Genomic DNA, 13,316 nt, shown 5'->3' on the forward strand with positions numbered 1-13,316 from the left:
GTGCTGGACGAGTAGGTGGTGGCTTTCAAGAAGATGTGGTTCGACTGGAGGCCCAGCTGCTCCAGAGGGTGGTGCTAGACGAGGAAGTGGTGGCTTTCAAGAAGACGGTGTTCGAATGGGAGGCCCAGCTGCTCCAGAGCGCGTGCTAGACGAAAAGGCGGTGGCTTTCAAGAAGACGGTGTTCGACTGGGAGGTCCAGCTGCTCCAGAAGGCGCTGCTGGACGAGGAGGCGATGGAGTTCAAGAGGACGGTGTTCGGATGGGAGGCCCAGCTGCTCGAGAGGGTGGTGCTTGACAAAAAGGCGGTGGCTTACAAGAAGACTGTGTTCGTCTGGGAGGGCCCAGCTGCTGCTGCAGAAGGCAGTGCTGTACGAGGAGGCGGTGGCTTTCAAGAAGACGGTGTTCGACTGAGAATCCCATCTGCTCCATAAGGCGGTGCTCGACGAGGATGCGGTGGCTTTCAAGAAGACGGTGTTCGGATGGGAGGCCCAGCTGCTCGAGAGGGTGGTGCTTGACAAAAAGGCGGGTGGCTTTCAAGAAGACGGTGTTCGACTGGGAGGCCCAGCTGCTCCAGAAGGCAGTGCTGGACGAAAAGGCGGTGGCTTCCAAGAAGACGGTGTTCGACCGGGAGGCCCAGCTGCTCCAGAAGGCGGTGCTGGACGAGGATGCGGTGGCTTTCAAGAAGACGGTGTTCGACTGGGAGGCCCAGCTGCTCCAGAAGGCGGTGCGGGTCGAGGAGGTGGTGGATCTCAAGAGGACGGTGTTCGACTGAGATTCCCAGCTGCCCCAGAAGGCGGTGCTGGACGAGGATGCGTTGGCTTTCAAGAAGACGGTGTTCGACTGGGAGGCCCAGCTGCTCCAGAAGGCGGTGCTGGACGAGTAGGTGGTGGCTTTCAAGAAGATGTGGTTCGACTGGGAGGCCCAGCTGCTCCAGAGGGTGGTGCTAGACGAGGAAGTGGTGGCTTTCAAGAAGACGGTGTTCGACTGGGAGGCCCAGCTGCTCCAGAGCGCGGTGCTAGACGAAAAGGCGGTGGCTTTCAAGAAGACGGTGTTCGACTGGGAGGTCCAGCTGCTCCAGAAGGCGCTGCTGGACGAGGAGGCGATGGAGTTCAAGAGGACGGTGTTCGGATGGGAGGCCCAGCTGCTCGAGTGGGTGGTGCTTGACAAAAAGGCGGTGGCTTTCAAGAAGACTGTGTTCGTCCTGGGAGGCCCAGCTGCTGCTGCAGAAGGCAGTGCTGTACGAGGAGGCGGTGGCTTTCAAGAAGACGGTGTTCGACTGAGAATCCCATCTGCTCCATAAGGCGGTGCTCGACGAGGATGCGGTGGCTTTCAAGAAGACGGTGTTCGGATGGGAGGCCCAGCTGCTCGAGAGGGTGGTGCTTGACAAAAAGGCGGTGGCTTTCAAGAAGACTGTGTTCGTCTGGGAGGCCCAGCTGCTGCTGCAGAAGGCAGTGCTGTACAAGGAGGCGGTGGCTTTCAAGAAGACGGTGTTCGACTGGGACGCCCAGCTGCTCCAGAGGGCGGTGCTAGACAAAAAGGCGGTAGCTTTCAAGAAGACGGTGTTCGACTGGGAGGCTCAGCTGCTCCAGAAGGCGCTGCTGGACGAGGAGGCGATGGCTTTCAAGAAGACGATGTTCGACTGGGAGGCCCAGCTGCTCCAGAGGGCGGTGCTGGACGAGGATGCGGTGGCTTTCAAGAAGATGTGGTTCGACTGGAGGCCCAGCTGCTCCAGAGGGTGGTGCTAGACGAGGAAGTGGTGGCTTTCAAGAAGACGGTGTTCGACTGGGAGGCCCAGCTGCCCCAGAGCGCGGTGCTAGACGAAAAGGCGGTGGCTTTCAAGAAGACGGTGTTCGACTGGGAGGTCCAGCTGCTCCAGAAGGCGCTGCTGGACGAGGAGGCGATGGAGTTCAAGAGGACGGTGGTCGACTGAGAATCCCAGCTGCTCCGTAAGGCGGTGCTCGACGAGGATGCGGTGGCTTTCAAGAAGACGGTGTTCGGATGGGAGGCCCAGCTGCTCGAGAGGGTGGTGCTTGACAAAAAGGCGGTGGCTTTCAAGAAGACTGTGTTCGTCTGGGAGCCCAGCTGCTGCTGCAGAAGGCAGTGCTGTACGAGGAGGCGGTGGCTTTCAAGAAGACGGTGTTCGACTGGGACGCCCAGCTGCTCCAGAGGGCGGTGCTAGACAAAAAGGCGGTGGCTTTCAAGAAGACGGTGTTCGACTGGGAGGCTCAGCTGCTCCAGAGGGCGATGCAAGACGAAAAGGCGGTGGCTTTCAAAAAGACGGTGTTCGGCTGGGAGGCCCAGCTGCTCCAGAAGGCAGTGATGGACGAAAAGGCGTTGGCTTCCAAGAAGACGGTTTTCGACCGGGAGGCCCAGCTGCTCCAGAAGGCGTTGCTGGACGAGGATGCGGTGGCTTTCAAGAAGACAGTGTTCGACTGGGAGGCCCAGCTGCTCCAGAAGGCGGTGCTGGTCGAGGAGGCGGTGGAGTTCAAGAGGACGGTGTTAGACTGAGAATCCTAGCTGCTCCAGAAGGCGGTGCTGGACGAGGATGCGGTGGCTTTCAAGAAGACGGTGTTCGACTGGGAGGCCCACCTGCTCCAGAGGGCGGTGCTAGATGAAAAGGCGGTGGCTTTCAAGAAGACGATGTTCGTCTGGGAGGCTCAGCTGCTCCAGAGGGCGATGCAAGACGAAAAGGCGGTGGCTTTCAAAAAGACGGTGTTCGGCTGGGAGGCCCAGCTGCTCCAGAAGGCAGTGCTGGACGAAAAGGCGGTGGCTTCCAAGAAGACGGTTTTCGACCGGGAGGCCCAGCTGCTCCAGAAGGCGTTGCTGGACGAGGATGCGGTGGCTCTCAAGAAGACGGTGTTCGACTGGGAGGCCCAGCTGCTCCAGAAGGCGGTGCTGGTCGAGGAGGCGGTGGAGTTCAAGAGGACGGTGTTAGACTGAGAATCCCAGCTGCTCCAGAAGGCGGTGCTGGACGAGGATGCGGTGGCTTTCAAGAAGACGGTGTTCGACTGGGAGGCCCACCTGCTCCAGAGGGCGGTGCTAGATGAAAAGGCGGTGGCTTTCAAGAAGACGATGTTCGTCTGGGAGGCCCAGCTGCTCCAGAGGCCTATGCTAGACGAAAGGGAGGTGCATTCAAGAAGACGGTGTTCGACTGGGAGGCCCAGCTGCTCCAGAAGGCGGTTCTGGACGAGGAGGTGGTGGCTTTCAAGAAGATGGTGTTCGACTGGGAGGCCCAGCTGCTCCAGAGAGCGGTGCTGGACGAGGATGCGGTGGCTTTCAAGAAGACGGTGTTCGACTGGGAGGTCCACCTGCTCCATATGACGGTGCTAGACGAAAAGCCGGTGGCTTTCAAGAAGACGGTGTTCGTCTGGGAGGCCCAGCTGCTCCAGAGGCCTATGCTAGACGAAAGGGAGGTGCATTCAAGAAGACGGTGTTCGACTGGGAGGCCCAGCTGCTCCAGAAGGCGGTGCTGGACGAGTAGGTGGTGGTTTTCAAGAAGATGGTGTTCGACTGGGAGGCCCAGCTGCTCCAGAGGGTGGTGCTAGACGAGGAAGTGGTGGCTTTCAAGAAGACTGGGAGGCCTAGCAGCTCCAGAGGCCTATGCTAGACTAAAGGGAGGTGCCTTCAAGAAGACGGTGTTCGACTAGTAGGCCCAGCTGCTCCAGAGGCCTATGCTAGACGAAAGAGAGGTGCATTCAAGAAGACGGTGTTGGACTGGGAGGCCCAGCTGCTCCAGAAGGCGGTGCTGGACGAGTAGGTGGTGGCTTTCAAGAAGATGGTGTTCGACTGGGAGGCCCAGCCGCTCCAGAGGGTGGTGCTAGACGAGGAAGTGGTGGCTTTCAAGAAGACGGTGTTCGACTGGGAGGCCCAGCTGCTCCAGAGCGCGGTGCTAGACGAAAAATCGGCGGCTTTCAAAAAGACGGTGTTCGACTGGGAGGCCCAGCTGCTCCAGAAGGCGCTGCTGGACGAGGAGGCGATGGAGTTCAAGAGGACGGTGGTCGACTGAGAATCCCAGCTGCTCCACAAGGCGGTGCTCGACCAGGATGCGATGGCTTTCAAAAAGACGGTGTTCGTATGGGAGGCCCAGCTGCTCGAGAGGGTGGTGCTTGACAAAAAGGCGGTGGCTTTCAAAAAGACGGTGTTCGGCTGGGAGGCCCAGCTGCTCCAGAAGGCAGTGCTGGACGAAAAGACGGTGGCTTCCAAGAAGACGGTGTTCGACCGGGAGGCCCAAATGCTCCAGAAGGCGGTGCTGGTCGAGGAGGCGTTGGAGTTCAAGAGGACGGTGTTAGACTGAGAATCCCAGCTGCTCCAGAAGGCGGTGCTGGACGAGGATGCGGTGGCTTTCAAGAAGACGGTGTTCGACCGGGAGGCCCACCTGCTCCAGAGGGTGGTGCTAGATGAAAAGGCGGTGGCTTTCAAGAAGACGATGTTCGTCTGGGAGGCCCAGCTGCTCCAGAGGCCTATGCTAGACGAAAGGGAGGTGCATTCAAGAAGACGGTGTTCGACTGGGAGGCCCAGCTGCTCCAGAAGGCGCTGCTGGATGAGTAAGTGGTGGTTTTCAAGAAGATGGTTATCGACTGGGAGGCCCAGCTGCTCCAGAGGGCGGTGCTAGACGAGGAAGTGGTGGCTTTCAAGGAGACGGTGTTCGACTGGGAGGCCCGGCTGCTCCAGAGCGCGGTGCTAGACGAAAAGGCTGTGGCTTTCAAGAAGACGGTGTTCGACTGGGAGGCCCAGCTGCTCCAGAGGGCGGTGCTGGACGAGGAGGTGGTGGCTTGCAAGAAGACGGTGTTCAAATGGGATGCCCAACTGCTCCAGAGGGCGATGCAAGACGAAAAGGCGGTGGCTTTCAAGAAGAAAGTATTCGGCTGGGAGGCCCAGCTGCTCCAGAAGGCAGTGCTGGACGAAAAGGCGGTTGCTACCAAGAAGACGGTGTTCGACCGGGAGGCCCAGCTGCTCCAGAAGGCGGTGCTGGACGAGGATGCGGTGGCTTTCAAGAAGACGGTGTTCGAATGGAATGCTCAGCTGCTCCAGGGGGCGGTGCTGGACGAGGAGGCGGTGGCTTTCGCGAAGACGGTGTTCGACTGGGAGGCCTAGTTGCTCCAGAAGGCGTTGCTGGTCGAGGAGGCGTTGGAGTTCAAGAGGACGGTGTTAGACTGAAAATCCCAGCTGCTCCAGAAGGCGGTGCTGGACGAGGATGCGGTGGCTTTCAAGAAGACGGTGTTCGACCGGGAGGCCCACCTTCTCCAGAGGGTGGTGCTAGATGAAAAGGCGGTGGCTTTCAAGAAGACGATGTTCGTCTGGGAGGCCCAGCTGCTCCAGAGGCCTATGCTAGACGAAAGGGAGGTGCATTCAAGAAGACGGTGTTCGACTGGGAGGCCCAGCTGCTCCAGAAGGCGCTGCTGGATGAGTAGGTGGTGGTTTTCAAGAAGATGGTTATCGACTGGGAGGCCCAGCTGCTCCAGAGGGCGGTGCTAGACGAGGAAGTGGTGGCTTTCAAGGAGACGGTGTTCGACTGGGAGGCCCGGCTGCTCCAGAGCGCGGTGCTAGACGAAAAGGCTGTGGCTTTCAAGAAGACGGTGTTCGACTGGGAGGCCCAGCTGCTCCAGAGGGCGGTGCTGGACGAGGAGGTGGTGGCTTGCAAGAAGACGGTGTTCAAATGGGATGCCCAACTGCTCCAGAGGGCGATGCAAGACGAAAAGGCGGTGGCTTTCAAGAAGACAGTATTCGGCTGGGAGGACGGTGGTCGACTGAGAATGCCAGCTGTTCAAGAGGACGGTGGTCGACTGAGAATCCCAGCTGATCCACAAGGCGGTGCTCGACCAGGATGCGGTGGCTTTCAAAAAGACGGTGTTCGTATGGGAGGCCCAGCTGCTCGAGAGGGTGGTGCTTGACAAAAAGGTGGTGGCTTTCAAAAAGACGGTGTTCGGCTGGGAGGCCCAGCTGCTCCAGAAGGCAGTGCTGGACGAAAAGACGGTGGCTTCCAAGAAGACGGTGTTCGACCGGGAGGCCCAAATGCTCCAGAAGGCGGTGCTGGTCGAGGAGGCGTTGGAGTTCAAGAGGACGGTGTTAGACTGAGAATCCCAGCTGCTCCAGAAGGCGGTGCTGGACGAGGATGCGGTGGCTTTCAAGAAGACGGTGTTCGACCGGGAGGCCCACCTGCTCCAGAGGGTGGTGCTAGATGAAAAGGCGGTGGCTTTCAAGAAGACGATGTTCGTCTGGGAGGCCCAGCTGCTCCAGAGGCCTATGCTAGACGAAAGGGAGGTGCATTCAAGAAGACGGTGTTCGAATGGGAGGCCCAGCTGCTCCAGAAGGCGCTGCTGGATGAGTAAGTGGTGGTTTTCAAGAAGATGGTTATCGACTGGGAGGCCCAGCTGCTCCAGAGGGCGGTGCTAGACGAGGAAGTGGTGGCTTTCAAGGAGACGGTGTTCGACTGGGAGGCCCGGCTGCTCCAGAGCGCGGTGCTAGACGAAAAGGCTGTGGCTTTCAAGAAGACGGTGTTCGACTGGGAGGCCCAGCTGCTCCAGAGGGCGGTGCTGGACGAGGAGGTGGTGGCTTGCAAGAAGACGGTGTTCAAATGAGATGCCCAACTGCTCCAGAGGGCGATGCAAGACGAAAAGGCGGTGGCTTTCAAGAAGACAGTATTCGGCTGGGAGGCCCAGCTGCTCCAGAAGGCAGTGCTGGACGAAAAGGCGGTGGCTACCAAGAAGACGGTGTTCGACCGGGAGGCCCAGCTGCTCCAGAAGGCGGTGCTGGACGAGGATGCGGTGGCTTTCAAGAAGACGGTGTTCGACTGGAATGCTCAGCTGCTCCAGGGGGCGGTGCTGGACGAGGAGGCGGTGGCTTTCGCGAAGACGGTGTTCGACTGGGAGGCCTAGTTGCTCCAGAAGGCGTTGCTGGACTAGAAGGCTGTGGCTTTCAAGAATACGGTGTTCGTTTGGGAGGCCCAGCTGCTCGAGAGGGTGGTGCTTGACAAAAAGGCGGTGGCTTTCAAGAAGACTGTGTTCGAATGGGCGGCCCAGCTGCTGCTGCAGAAGGCAGTGCTGTACGAGGAGGCGGTGGCTTCCGAGAAGACGGTGTTCGACTGGGAGGCCCAGCTGCTCCAGAGGGCGTTGCTAGACGAAAAGGAGGGGGCTTTCAAGAAGACGGTGTTCTACTGGGAGGCCCAGCTGCTCCAGAGGGCGATGCAAGACGAAAAGGCGGTGGCTTTCAAGAAGACGGTGTTCGACTGGGAGGCCCACCTGCTCCATAGGCCTATGCTAGACGAAAGGGAGGTGCCTTCAAGAAGACGGTGTTCGAGTGGGAGGTCCAGCTGCTCCAGAGGGCGGTGCTAGACGAAAAGGCTGTGGCTTTCAAAAAGACGGTGTTCGACTGGGAGGCCCAGCTGCTCCAGAGGGCGGTGCTGGACGAGGAGGTTGTGGCTTTCAAGAAGACGGTGTTCGACTGGGAGGCCCAGCTGCTCGAGAGGGTGGTGCTTGACAAAAAGGCGGTGGCTTTCAAGAAGACTGTGTTCGACTGGGCGGCCCAGCTGCTGCTGCAGAAGGCAGTGCTGTACGAGGAGGCGGTGGCTTTCAAGAATACGGTGTTCGTTTGGGAGGCCCAGCTGCTCGAGAGGGTGGTGCTTGACAAAAAGGCGGTGGCTTTCAAGAAGACTGTGTTCGAATGGGCGGCCCAGCTGCTGCTGCAGAAGGCAGTGCTGTACGAGGAGGCGGTGGCTTCCAAGAAGACGGTGTTCGACTGGGAGGCCCAGCTGCTCCAGAGGGCGTTGCTAGACGAAAAGGAGGGGGCTTTCAAGAAGACGGTGTTCTACTGGGAGGCCCAGCTGCTCCAGAGGGCGATGCAAGACGAAAAGGCGGTGGCTTTCAAGAAGACGGTGTTCTACTGGGAGGCCCAGCTGCTCCAGAGGGCGGTGCTGGACGAGGAGGTGGTGGCTTGCAAGAAGACGGTGTTCAAATGAGATGCCCAACTGCTCCAGAGGGCGATGCAAGACGAAAAGGCGGTGGCTTTCAAGAAGACAGTATTCGGCTGGGAGGCCCAGCTGCTCCAGAAGGCAGTGCTGGACGAAAAGGCGGTGGCTACCAAGAAGACGGTGTTCGACCGGGAGGCCCAGCTGCTCCAGAAGGCGGTGCTGGACGAGGATGCGGTGGCTTTCAAGAAGACGGTGTTCGACTGGAATGCTCAGCTGCTCCAGGGGGCGGTGCTGGACGAGGACGCGGTGGCTTTCGCGAAGACGGTGTTCGACTGGGAGGCCTAGTTGCTCCAGAAGGCGTTGCTGGACTAGAAGGCTGTGGCTTTCAAGAATACGGTGTTCGTTTGGGAGGCCCAGCTGCTCGAGAGGGTGGTGCTTGACAAAAAGGCGGTGGCTTTCAAGAAGACTGTGTTCGAATGGGCGGCCCAGCTGCTGCTGCAGAAGGCAGTGCTGTACGAGGAGGCGGTGGCTTCCAAGAAGACGGTGTTCGACTGGGAGGCCCAGCTGCTCCAGAGGGCGTTGCTAGACGAAAAGGAGGGAGCTTTCAAGAAGACGGTGTTCTACTGGGAGGCCCAGCTGCTCCAGAGGGCGATGCAAGACGAAAAGGCGGTGGCTTTCAAGAAGACGGTGTTCGACTGGGAGGCCCACCTGCTCCATAGGCCTATGCTAGACGAAAGGGAGGTGCCTTCAAGAAGACGGTGTTCGAGTGGGAGGTCCAGCTGCTCCAGAGGGCGGTGCTAGACGAAAAGGCTGTGGCTTTCAAAAAGACGGTGTTCGACTGGGAGGCCCAGCTGCTCCAGAAGGCGTTGCTGGACTAGAAGGCTGTGGCTTTCAAGAATACGGTGTTCGTTTGGGAGGCCCAGCTGCTCCAGAGGGCGTTGCTAGACGAAAAGGAGGGGGCTTTCAAGAAGACGGTGTTCTACTGGGAGGCCCAGCTGCTCCAGAGGGCGATGCAAGACGAAAAGGCGGTGGCTTTCAAGAAGACGGTGTTCGACTGGGAGGCCCACCTGCTCCATAGGCCTATGCTAGACGAAAGGGAGGTGCCTTCAAGAAGACGGTGTTCGAGTGGGAGGTCCAGCTGCTCCAGAGGGCGGTGCTAGACGAAAAGGCTGTGGCTTTCAAAAAGACGGTGTTCGACTGGGAGGCCCAGCTGCTCAATTAGGCGGTGCTGGACGAGGAGGCGGTGGCTTCCAAGAAGACGGTGTTCGACTGGGAGGCCCAGCTGCTCCAGAGGGCGTTGCTAGACGAAAAGGAGGGGGCTTTCAAGAAGACGGTGTTCTACTGGGAGGCCCAGCTGCTCCAGAGGGCGATGCAAGACGAAAAGGCGGTGGCTTTCAAGAAGACGGTGTTCGACTGGGAGGCCCACCTGCTCCATAGGCCTATGCTAGACGAAAGGGAGGTGCCTTCAAGAAGACGGTGTTCGAGTGGGAGGTCCAGCTGCTCCAGAGGGCGGTGCTAGACGAAAAGGCTGTGGTTTTCAAAAAGACGGTGTTCGACTGGGAGGCCCAGCTGCCCCAGAGGGCGGTGCTGGACGAGGAGGTTGTGGCTTTCAAGAAGACGGTGTTCGACTGGGAGGCCCAGCTGCTCGAGAGGGTGGTGCTTGACAAAAAGGCGGTGGCTTTCAAGAAGACTGTGTTCGACTGGGCGGCCCAGCTGCTGCTGCAGAAGGCAGTGCTGTACGAGGAGGCGGTGGCTTTCAAGAATACGGTGTTCGACTGGGAGGCCCAGCTGCTCAAGAGGGCGGTGCTAGACGAAAAGGAGGTGGCTTTCAAGAAGACGGTGTTCGACTGGGAGGCCCAGCTGCTTCAGAGGGCGATGCAGGACGAAAAGGCGGTGGCTTTCAAGAAGACGGTGTTCGACTGGGAGGCCCACCTGCTCCAGAGGCCTATGCTAGACGAAAGGGAGGTGCCTTCAAGAAGACGATGTTCGACTGGGAGGCCCAGCTGCTCCAGAAGTCGGTGCTGGTCGAGGAGTCGGTGGAGTTCAAGAGGACGGTGTTCGACTGAGAATCCCAGCTGCTCCAGAAGGCGGTGCTGGACGAGGATGCGGTGGCTTTCAAGAAGACGGTGTTCGACTGGGAGGCCCACCTGCTCCAGAAAGCGGTGCTAGACGAAAAGGCAGTGGCTATCAAGAAGTCGGTGTTCGACTGGGAGGCCCAGCTGCTCCAGAGGCCTATGCTAGACGAAAGGGAGGTACCTTCAAGAAGACGGTGTTCGACTGTTAGGGCCAACTGCTCCAGAAGGCAATGCTGGACGAGGAGGTGGTGGCTTTCAAGAAAACGGTGTTCGACTGGAAGGCCCAGCTGCTGCTGCAGAAGGCAGTGCTGTACGAGGAGGCGGTGGCTTTCAAGAAGACGGTGTTCGACTGGGAGGCCCAGCTGCTCCAGAGGGCGGTGCTAGACGAAAAGGTGGTGGCGTTCAAGAAGACGGTGTTCGACTGGAAGGCCCAGCTGCTGCTGCAGAAGGAAGTGCAGTACGAGGAGGCGGTGGCTTTCAAGAAGAAGGTGTTCGACTGGGAGGCCCAGCTGCTCCAGAAGGCGGTGCTGGACGAGGATGCGGTGGCTTTCAAGAAGAAGGTGTTCGACTGGGAGGCCCACCTGCTCCAGAAAGCGGTGCTAGACGAAAAGGCAGTGGCTATCAAGAAGACGGTGTTCGACTGGGAGGCCCAGCTGCTCCAGAAGGTGGTACTGGACGAGGGTGTGGTGGCTTTCAAGAAGACGATGTTCGAGTGGGAGACCCAGCTGCTCCAGAAGTCGGTGCTGGTCGAGGAGGTGGTGGAGTTAAAGAGGACGGTGTTCGACTGAGAATCCCAGCTGCTCCAGAAGGCGGTGCTGGACGAGGATGCGGTGGCTTTCAAGAAGACGGTGTTCGACTGGGAGGCCCACATGCTTCAGAAAGCGGTGCTAGACGAAAAGGCAGTGGCTATCAAGAAGTCGGTGTTCGACTGGGAGGCCCAGCAGCTCCAGAGGCCTATGCTAGACGAAAGGGAGGTACCTTCAAGAAGACGGTGTTCCACTGGGAGGCCCAGCTGCTCCAGAAGGCGGTGCTGGACGAGGAGGTGGTGGCTTTCAAGAAGATGGTGTTCGACTGGGAGGCCCAGCTGCTCCATAGTGTGATGCTAGACGAGGAGGTGGTGGCTTTCAAGAAGACGGTGTTCGACTGGGAGGCCCAGCTTCTCCAGAGACCTATGCTAGACGAAAAGGAGGTGCCTTCAAGAAGACGGTGTTCGACTGGGAGGCCCACCTGCTCCAGAAAGCGGTGCTAGACGAAAAGGCGGTGGCTATCAAGAAGACGGTGTTCGACTGGGAGGCCCAGCTGCTCCAGAGGCCTATGCTAGACGAAAGGGAGGTACATTCAAGAAGACGGTGTTCGACTGGGAGGCCCAGCTGCTCCAAAAGGCTGTGCTGGACGAGGAGGTGGTGGCTTTCAAGAAGATGGCGGTCGACTGGGCGGCCCAGCTGCTGCTGCAGAAGGCAGTGCTGTACGAGGAGGCGGTGGCTTTCAAGAAGACGGTGTTCGACTGGGAGGCCCAGCTGCTCCAGAGGGCGGTGCTAGACAAAAAGGAGGTGGCTTTCAAGAAGACGGTGTTCGACTGGGAGGCCCAGCTGCTCCAGAGGGCGATGCAAGACGAAAAGGCGGTGGCTTTCAAGAAGACGGTGTTAAACTGGGAGGCCCTCCTGCTCCAGAGGCCTATGCTAGACGAAAGGGAGGTGCCTTCAAGAAGACGATGTTCGACTGGGAGGCCCAGCTGCTCCAGAGGCCTATGCTAGACGAAAGGGAGGTACCTTCAAGAAGACGGTGTTCCACTGGGAGGCCCAGCTGCTCCAGAAAGCGGTGTTGGACGAGGAGGTGGTGGCTTTCAAGAAGATGGTGTTCGACTGGGAGGCCCAGCTTCTCCATATGGTGATGCTAGACGAGGAGGTGGTGGTTTTCAAGAAGACGATATTCGATTGGGAGGCCCAGCTTCTCCAGAGACCTATGCTAGACGAAAGGGAGGTGCCTTCAAGAAGACGGTGTTCGACTGGGAGGCCCACCTGCTCCAGAAAGCGGTGCTAGACAAAAAGGCGGTGGCTATCAAGAAGACGGTGTTCGACTGGGAGGCCCAGCTGCTCCAGAGGACTATGCTAGACGAACGGGAGGTACCTTCAAGAAGACGGTGTTCCACTGGGAGGCCCAGCTGCTCCAGAAGGCGGTGCTGGACGAGGAGGTGGTGGCTTTCAAGAAGATGATGTTCGACTGGGAGGCCCAGCTTCTCCATATGGTGATGCTAGACGAGGAGGTGGTGGTTTTCAAGAAGACGATATTCGATTGGGAGGCCCAGCTTCTCCAGAGACCTATGCTAGACGAAAGGGAGGTGCCTTCAAGAAGACGGTGTTCGACTGGGAGGCCCACCTGCTCCAGAAAGCGGTGCTAGACAAAAAGGCGGTGGCTATCAAGAAGACGGTGTTCGACTGGGAGGCCCAGCCGCTCCAGCAGGCGGTGCTGGACGAGGAGGCAGTGGCTTTCAAGAAGACGGTGTTCGACTGGGAGGCCCACATGCTCCAGAAAGCGGTGCTAGACGAAAAGGCAGTGGCTATCAAGAAGACGGTGTTCGACTGGGAGGCCCAGCTGCTCCAGAGGACTATGCTAGACGAACGGGAGGTACCTTCAAGAAGACGGTGTTCCACTGGGAGGCCCAGCTGCTCCAGAAGGCGGTGCTGGACGAGGAGGTGGTGGCTTTCAAGAAGATGGTGTTCGACTGGGAGGCCCAGCTTCTCCATATGGTGATGCTAGACGAGGAGGTGGTGGTTTTCAAGAAGACGATATTCGATTGGGAGGCCCAGCTTCTCCAGAGACCTATGCTAGACGAAAGGGAGGTGCCTTCAAGAAGACGGTGTTCGACTGGGAGGCCCACCTGCTCCAGAAAGCGGTGCTAGACAAAAAGGCGGTGGCTATCAAGAAGACGGTGTTCGACTGGGAGGCCCAGCCGCTCCAGCAGGCGGTGCTGGACGAGGAGGCAGTGGCTTTCAAGAAGACGGTGTTCGGCTGGGAGGCCCAGCTGCTCCAGAAGGCAGTGCTGGACGAAAAGGCGGTGGCTTCCAAGAATACGGTCTTCGACCGGGAGGCCCAGCTGCTCCAGAAGGCGGTACTGGACGAGGGTGCGGTGGCTTTCAAGAATACGATGTTCGACTGGGAGGCCTAGCTGCTCCAGAAGTCGGTGCTGGTCGAGGAGGCGGTGGAGTTCAAGAGGACGGTGTTCGACTGAGAATCCCAGCTGCTCCAGAAGGCGGTGCTGGACGAGGATGCGGTGGCTTTCAAGAAGACGGTGTTCGACTGGGAGGCCCACATGCTCCAGAAAGCGGTGCTAGACGA

At 59.0% G+C, this 13,316-nt stretch overlaps 2 protein-coding genes across 5 annotated transcripts in view; one reads left to right on the forward strand and one right to left on the reverse strand.

Moving 5' to 3' along the window:
• The window catches only part of LOC134846528 (jouberin-like), a 439,624-nt gene that overhangs the window by 106,649 nt on the left and 319,659 nt on the right, over nt 1–13,316 (reverse strand). The gene's annotated exons all lie outside the window — the stretch shown is intronic.
• Nucleotides 901–3,756, forward strand: LOC134846840 (G2/mitotic-specific cyclin-B3-like). The gene is made up of 8 exons (XM_063864236.1): nt 901–1,236; nt 1,301–1,615; nt 1,732–1,917; nt 2,082–2,477; nt 2,526–2,909; nt 2,958–3,073; nt 3,115–3,412; nt 3,607–3,756. Exons 1-8 carry the CDS (start codon nt 901–903, stop codon nt 3,754–3,756), a joined length of 2,181 nt encoding a protein of 726 aa, XP_063720306.1.

This window comes from Symsagittifera roscoffensis, chromosome 5 (assembly GCF_963678635.1).
Source record: "Symsagittifera roscoffensis chromosome 5, txSymRosc1.1, whole genome shotgun sequence".
NCBI lineage: Eukaryota > Metazoa > Xenacoelomorpha > Acoela > Convolutidae > Symsagittifera > Symsagittifera roscoffensis.